The following is an 8,335-nucleotide window of genomic DNA, read 5'->3' as shown; positions in this document are numbered from 1 at the left end:
AGGGAAGAAAAGTCAATGTTCCTAGACAATATGCAGCCATTATTTCATCCTATCTACCCCATTAATTTCATTTTATACATTTCAAAGACAGTTCTCTCCTTCCATGTGTTCAGTCCATTATACTGATTAATCTCTTTGATGATAAGTAAATTAAAAATGAGAGAAGGTTGTGAACTTAGTTCTTGTGCTCTGTACACTGATACAGGAAACAAGATTTTGATTAATCTTAGGGGGAGCAACAGCAGGTCAGTCAGCTTCTTGAAGGGAATACTTTGTGTTGTTTGACTTTCCATCTTATCAGTCAACTCAAGAAAGGCACTGACTTGCTTGCTCTAAAGGGACTCCTGATTAATCCTCCCTGACCCGAAGGGTTACAAGGATAATTTTTTAAAAATGGAGAAAATCCTAAATGTACTGGCAAGAACATTACTGTCTATTAATAAAAAAATATACAGAGGGATCCTTAGTTTCTGTATAACTCAGCTGAGTTTATTATACTTGCCTTTATTTGATAATCTTAATTTGTACACATGAAATGACCAAGGGGAAATTATTTACACATCATAGGCAGTCACCCACTTTTGGGCCTGTAACTTTCCAAACACCAAAATGGGAAGAGTCCAACCCCACAAATTGTAAAGATCTATCCCTGCAGTGTAACACAGAAACTATCTATTGCTCTGGACTTCTGCCCTTTTCACAGTGGAAAACAGAAGAAGAAATTTGTAAAAATTGAAATATATTCACTGTGTACACTGCTTTGAATATAAACAGATTTTTACAAGATGGAAGATAAGATGATTCTTGTGAGCTTTCTAGTTTTAGAAAAATGCATATGCAGAGATAAAATACACAAGACTCAAAATAGAAATAAGCTGCCAAAAAGGAAAAAAAAAAGTCATCCCAAAAAATAAAAAATCCTAGAAGGCAGAAGACTTTTACAGACTTACTTTACTCACAAAGAGGCTATGTAATCTTATTTAACCTTGACACTTCTCTGGCAATGCAATCTAAGCAACAGTGCTTAAAGTAGCCACCCACGCCCCATACAAACATAGCTGCTCTAAATACTTTTTGGATATCATTGATAGCTTGCTTGTTACTAGAATGATAGCACAGCAGATTTACCTTGTGTCAAACTTGATTCAACATGACTTTGCAGGTGCAGGATTGTCCAGATATAGCAGCAAGAGATTCAACCAGTTAGATGTACTTGGTTCTCTGACAAAGCAGAGCTGCTGAGCTGGTATGACATGAAACAGAGGTTATATGGAACTCCAGGGCTTCAGCTCATTTCAAATAAAAGCCTAATACATATATTTACATCAAACTTATGGGACAGGATTTTTGCTTAGATTTCCCGTATTTGAAGATTTTGAGAAGATGACTTCTGAGGCAGAAGTTCACTATTGTGTTTAGAAACCATTTAAAATGTGCCTGCATCACCATCCTAAAAATGAGAAAAACAGACCTCCCAAATTAAGGATGACTATGCGTAAATTTAAGAAAGTATCTAATTAAAATCTTTTCTCCTCTCATTGATGGTATGGGCCACATGACATTTTCCCCCTGGGGGATATTAAACTTCCAGTAGCATGTTTTCCTTCCATTGTTGAATGTTAATGAATCCTTGAGGGGACAAAGAATTCATGGGATTTCCATAAGTCAGATTTGGTAGTCCTTCTGTAAAGAGAGGAGTCATGCCCCCAAGGTAAAAATGCCACAAGGGAAAATTGGCCAATCTTCTTTTTGGGACTGGCACTGGCATAAGGAATGAAGTCAGCCTGCCATGCTGAAGCTGCTGGGATTGTTCTTTGTCCTCTGAGAAGGCATAAGAAACAGAGCTGGAGGAGCTACAAAAGAACGAAAGGCAAAAAAAATAAAAAAGACTTACAGGTCATCAAAGCAGTATAATTTTAGGACTGCTGCCTTTTGCTGACCAACACCAACATAAATGGAGATGAAACACGAAATGATTGAAGCAAGTATGAAGATCATATGTCATCAAGAATCCCGGCAAAACCCATCTCAGGATCCATGCTCAGAATCTCTTGTTTTGAAATAAGGAAGACTGACACATTCAAATGCTAGTAGAGGATACAGGTTGTTTAACTGAAGTGTGCACAAAAGATGGAGGCAGGGCAGTTGAGAAGCAAATAAAGCAACCTTTAAATAAGGTCCTTCATCAGCTGTGATCAGAAAGAGCTGTTGAGTACAACATGGATGGGTATGCAGGGATAATGCAGGCTCGCCTTGCTGAAACTAAAATCTCAAAACTAAAGTCTAAAGAGTTTCCACCAGATGAACAGATTCACAAGTGGGTAAATCTAATCTGTTGGGAAGTGTATCTTCGAAGAAATTTTCTTGCAAAACTTGTACTGCAGCCCATACTTTACCACTTGAATAACTCCTAGAAAACAAGTTTGGTCATACTAAGTTTGGTCACAATTTAAGAAATATAAAAGCAGCCTACTAACTACTAGGTCTCCTTTGCAAATTTTGGATTCAGTGTCAAGACATCAGTTTTCAGTATATTCAGGGATAAAAAGAGGACACTATAAGAAAGCAACAGAGGTGGTGTTCCCTACTTCATAGAAGTCTCTTGTGTGCCGTTACAGAAAGAAATGCCTAATACACAATAACCTGACCATGATAGCAGCTGCAATTCTCATGGGCTTCAGGAAGATGGCAAAATCCTTTGAGATGATTTTGATTGGACGTTTCCTTTGTGGTTTTAATTCAGGTAGGCTGTGTGTAACTTCTATATATACAATAGGTGAGATGCCCTAGATTTGCAAGACTAAACCATATGACAGGATCGATATTCCCTTGTGACAAAAATGAATGAGTTAACTACATTTTTATAGGGGGTCAGAAGGCAGCTGATATACATATGTTACGGAATCAAGTAATTAAGAAAGAGAAAGAAGAAATACAGTGGCCTGTTTAAGAACATTTAGCATATAATATTCCAGATGTAGAGAAAACACTTTGACATATTACAAAATTCAAAGGAATTGGGTAATACAATTTACAATAAAAAGCTTTTGATCTTCTTTCTTTTAACATTCATTTAAATATGGGGTAGTAGGACTATTATAGTTTTCAGATGATAAATTGACCCTACGTATAAGTGGAGGAAACATTTTCAGTTCAACTGCAGGGAAAACAGCTCCACCCACCCCAATCAAGATATACATAGATAGCTACAGAGAAAGTCCTTGAACTGTTATCACCCTTACAATATCCCAGAGAAGAACCAAATAACCAAGAAAAGGACCCAAAGTATTAAATGCACTAAAAATACTAAACAGAAGCTGCCCTGAAAAAAATACTGCAAGATTGTACGGGCCCAGATTATAAATCAATCCTGCATATATAGTAAATTCTATGTGATTTTACAGATATGTTGAAGGGAAAAAAGGTAGCCTTATAATTGGAAGAATTCAGTAATCTTTGTTCCACTGAAGTTAATACCAAAACTACCAGTTTCAATGGGGTGTTAGTTACATTTTCTTTCTTTTAAACAAACTTTGTCTCTTCCCCCATTTCAAGGCCTGAGTTGCTGTTTACAGGGCCAGTTCCTGGGAGAAATTTCACCTAAGCAGCTGCATGGATATATAAACACCAGTTTCATTGTCTTTGCAACCATGGGAAAATTCTTAGGGCAAATGACAGGACTAAGGTAAGAAGAAGATATCTATTTTCATTTAAATGTCTAGGTTTTCTATTATTATATTCATTACTACCCCCTCCAGTTTAATTTGGCCTTCCTGTTTATCCAGCAAAGCATATTGGATAAATCTCACTTCTTTCTGAATCGTTCGGGATGGTTGGAGTATTGTTATAGCTGTGACGGTGCTGGAAACATATAAAAAGCATGGATGGGTTCTTTGGATGATATTTTTTACTGGACCAACTCTATAGCTGGGAAGAGATGTTGAACACGCTTTAGGGCACAAAGTGCCATTCTTCAGGTTTTGCTTGTCTGGAAAGGACATTTTAGTTCTTACGTCAACGTGTATTCTCCAGGGAACTTCTAGGAACTGAATCCTTGTGGCCATTATTGACAGCACTCACTGGAATTGCAGCATTAGTGCAGCTCGTCACTCTCCCATTTTTGCCTGAGTCTCCACCTGAACTTCTGATGCAAAAGGGAGATACAGAAGGCTGCTTGAAAAGTAACACAGACACCTTTGCTTTGCTCTTTGCTTCCACCCTCCTCTCCTCCCCTTCATAGCTACCGTCTAATTTATCATGCTTGAATCTTGAAAGAAAAAAAAAGGGGAAAGATTTCACTCAATTTTTAAGAAATGAAATAGAGTTTGTGTGCTGCATTCTCCTGATAATGCTACCAAGCCAATTCAGTACAAGAGCAGGGGTGGGTAAAATATGACCCATGGGCCGCATCCAGCCCACCAACTGATTGGATCCGGCCCCTGGATGCCCCCATGGCACACCAGAGGGGGCCAAGTTCCACCCATTCCCACCCTGGGCATCCTGCACTGTGCTCCCACCCACACCTGCCCCAGCCTCACCCAGTGCACACAGTTTCCTGGCGGTGCTACTCCTGGTACAGCTGCCTGGGTGCTGCTCAGCTGCCCCCAACTCTGGTGGCTCCTCCTCCTCCTGCCCCTGCTATGCTACTCCAGGCAGGGGCAAAGCTGCAGCTGGGCAGCACTTGCCTGAGCAGGGGGGGCTCCACTTCAAGTTCCCAGCCTGCCTTCCACCCACTCTGCCCACCTGGTGCAATGAGCAGCCACCTGTGGGCAGCTGAGAGGGTGAAAGGCAGCCAGGAGCTGGAGTCCCACATGCTGGGGCAGGAGCCGCCTGGCTGAAGCTCCCCCCCACCTGAAGCAGCGCAGCAGGGAAAGGAAGAGGAAGAGGAGAAGGAATTGCTGGGGGCAGCTGCAGCCACACCAGAAGCAACCCCATCAGGAAGCTGCGCATGCTGTCCAGGGCCAAGACCATCCAGCGAGTACAGGGTGGGAGTGCGGCACAGCCTCCCCCAGACAGGAGCGAGCAGGGGTTGGCCATATGCGGAGCATCGCAGGGGCTGCCATAGGCCCCATGCAGGGGGTGGGGAGGGGGGGCGGATCAAACCTGTACCTGTACCTACACCTGTACCACCCAGGTGAGCTCTGCTGCACATGCCCCCTGCCCCTCTCCTCCTGAGCCCCACCTTCCAGCTAGCTCCACGATGTAGCTTGTGGAGAGCACCCCCACACACATGCACACCCACCTCCCCATACACACACACACACCTCCCACACTCCTCCACACACACAATATACAAGAGTAAGACTTTATTTTGAGCTATTATGCAATCACCTTGTAGCAGGGCACCAGGGTGCCTGCTACTGGCAGTGGTAAATGGGCCGAGCTGCCAATCACCAGGGCAGCTCAGGTGCGGGTTGCTGGAGCAACCAGGTTGGTCACGTGACCAGAAGGGGGCAGGGCCGGGCCCTTATAAACAGCCAGGCCAGAGCCTGGCTGGCAGTTCTCTTCTGGCAATCTGAGGTGTAAGAGCTCTGCAGGAGAGCTAAGCCAAGCAGTGCAGCCTGAGCACCCAGAGGGCTGCATGATGGTCAGGGTGAGGAGAAGCCTGACCAGGAGGCTGTGGGTCAGAGAGCCAGGTGGGCCTGGACTTTATGTTGTGGCTGGTAGGCTTATTGTTTTGTTATTGCTGGTAGGCCTATTGTTTTGTTACAGCCAGGTGGGCTCATGGTTCTGTTGTATGTACCGACCGGAGGACTGGGTGAGGCTGTAGGGGTGTGAGGAGGCCTCACAGGAGATCCCCAGCAGTCCGGGGGTTTCCTGGGTGCCCCGTTTGGGCACCGAGCAGTGCCGGGAAGGCGCGACAGCTGGGCACCAATGTGGTGTGGGGTTGAGATCCCAGCCCAAGAGGGCCATACTTGGCCTAGTGAGGGCGTAAGACCCTGAGAAGGGTCAGGGGGCCAGGCACGGCTGCGTGCCACCTGAGCCCCAGCGCCGGTGAAAGCCCAAGACAGGGCTGGCACGTAGGCTCAGTGGAGAGAGCCAAGGGCGCGGGAGCAGGCTCAGTGGAGAGAGCCAAGGGCGCGGGAGGCGCATGGCATAAAGACCCCGAGAAGGGTCAAGGGGCCAGGCACAGCTGCATGCCACCTGAGCCCCAGGTGCAGTTTTGGCACGGGACAGGCCCCGTGAGGGGCAAGAGTGCCAGAGGCGCAGAGACAGGCCCCAGTGAAGGGAAGAGCGCAGGAAGCGCGTGGCATAGGCCCGGGGGGGGCCAGCCTGCAAGAGTAAAGCCCAGGAGTGGCTAGTATAAGATTGGAGACACTAAAAACATCCGGAAGAGCTGCAAGGCTTGGGGCGTGCTAAAGGGGAGGTAGGAGGCACGCATAGCCCATAAGGCTGGGGTGCACCAAGTCACCCTGAGATCATAGGAGATCCTAGGCAGTCTCCCATATTAACTATTAAGATCAAAGACGTGGCAGGCGAGAATTAAGAGGGTGCTGGATCTCCTAATTGGCACGGCAGGGGGACCTAGCGGGATCATGGCTGCTCGTAGGCCCCACCCCGTGACAACTGGTGCATTGGCCGGGAACCCGGCTGTGCACGGGGGGGGGGGGATAGACCCCGTGTCCCTTTAAAAAGGGGAGGAATGAACCTAGGGCTAGGTTAACGATGGACGTTGATGGGATTTTTGTTGTTGTTGTTGTCACAGCTCGGTGGTAGAGCGTGTTGACAATAACCATTGTTAGGATAGACAGACTGAGAATAATTTATTAGGTATAACCGAATAAGGGTACCCATTGCTCGGAATCATGTGGCCCAACTGAGGCCCTGAGCCAAAAGGGTGCGGCTCGGGTAGTAATGGCCCAGGAGGGGATTATGGAAAGCCAGGGGCTGGATGAGCTGGTGTGGCAATTGAGACTGCGGGAGGTAGAAGAAAAAGTGGTTCGGCTCGAACAGGAGCTAGAACTTGCAAAGGCCCAGAAAGAAGGGGCTGAGGTTAAATCTGCCACACTGGAGCGACAACTGTCGCTGGGAAAAAGGGATGGGGCGGCGAAGGAAATCCGACGCCTCATAGCTGCTGAGGCGGAAAGAAATAGAAAATTAGAGCGGGCGATGGCCCAAGAGAAGCCAGGACAGGGAGGACAGGCTGTGCACGATACAGGCAGAATTGGCGGCCTGGAGGGCACACTGTCCTGAAGGTGGGGCGAAACAAACAGGAGAACAATGGGAGCTACAACAAAGGTTAGAGGTAGCAAAAAGTTTAATAGAAGCCCTCCAGAAAGAAATCCGTAGCCAGGAAGATCAGATAGAGGATCTACGAGAGGACAGAGAGAAGTGGCAAGAAAGATGTCTGGAAGCTGAGCAGGAGGTTATACAGCTACGGGAACAGCTGCATATTAACTGGGCTCAAGTAGAAAATGATAACAAAATAATAGTACAAGAGATGGAGAAGGTAAAAAGTTATATGAACAATTATGAGGCACTACAAGAGCAATGTCAAGCCCTCGAGAGAGAGGGGAGACCAGAGCAAAGAGAACACTGAGCTGAGATCTTGGGTCCAGAGCCTAGAGACCAAGAAAGATCAGCTCATGGAGCAAGTTTGGTCATTTGAAACCCTACTAGAGGATGGCCAAGCCAGAGAGGCAGGCGAAGCCACAGACAAGGCCCAGTTACAGCGGGAGATACAAAAGATGAGTGAGGGACTAGATCATTTAAGAGGGTTTCTAGTGACTTACTCTGTCCCCCTAAGGGAGAGCCGGGCCAAAGAGACATACCTCATCACCGAACACAGCCAGTTGCAGAGGGAGCTCAAGCCCTGAAAGAAGAGCTGCAGAAGATAGAAAGCGACAAGCAAAAGCTCCTGGAGATAAATAGCCAAACGGCCTGGGAACTCAGTTAGTTCCAAGAGGTCGAGAGGTAGAGAGGCAAGCAGGAGATAACAAGAATCGCAAACCATGATGGTCGCAGACAGCCCAGAGAGGAAGTTGGAGGCTGTTGAAGGCCAATTAATGGAGTATGGGAGAACCACACAATGGGAACTCCAGGAGAGGGGGTCACTCATAGAAACCTTAAGACAAACTGAGGCACAAGTTAAAGACCTCTGGGCTATTCTTCTACAAGGTCCGGGGAAGGAGGAACCTCCGGGTAACCGAAATCTGGAGTGCTCTGGTGAGCAAGCTGGGCCAGGACAAGCCGGGAGCAACACCCAGGAGCAGAGCCTCACAGAGCCGAGGGGGGAGGCCTGGCTTAGAGAGATCCAGTCAGCCCTCCTAGAACACTGGGAGCACAAGTGGACCCGATGCCAGGAGCTCCACTCGCAAAGACTGAGCCAACTAGA

The 8,335-nt window shown here is 46.7% G+C and overlaps 1 protein-coding gene across 1 annotated transcript in view; it reads left to right on the top strand.

Moving 5' to 3' along the window:
• The window catches only part of LOC109290409 (solute carrier family 2, facilitated glucose transporter member 11-like), a 96,450-nt gene that overhangs the window by 7,605 nt on the left and 80,510 nt on the right, over nt 1–8,335 (top strand). The window contains exons 4-6 of the mRNA XM_019506899.1: nt 2,619–2,743; nt 3,556–3,685; nt 4,033–4,181. Of these exons, the coding sequence (XP_019362444.1) occupies nt 2,619–2,743; nt 3,556–3,685; nt 4,033–4,181 (404 nt within the window). The remainder of the gene's footprint in view (nt 1–2,618; nt 2,744–3,555; nt 3,686–4,032; nt 4,182–8,335) is intronic.

Source organism: Gavialis gangeticus, unplaced genomic scaffold, assembly GCF_001723915.1.
Source record: "Gavialis gangeticus isolate Ggan-Ray unplaced genomic scaffold, GavGan_comp1, whole genome shotgun sequence".
NCBI lineage: Eukaryota > Metazoa > Chordata > Crocodylia > Gavialidae > Gavialis > Gavialis gangeticus.
The sequence above is the reverse complement of the archived record's forward strand: the minus strand, read 5'-3'. Positions and strand labels throughout refer to the sequence as shown.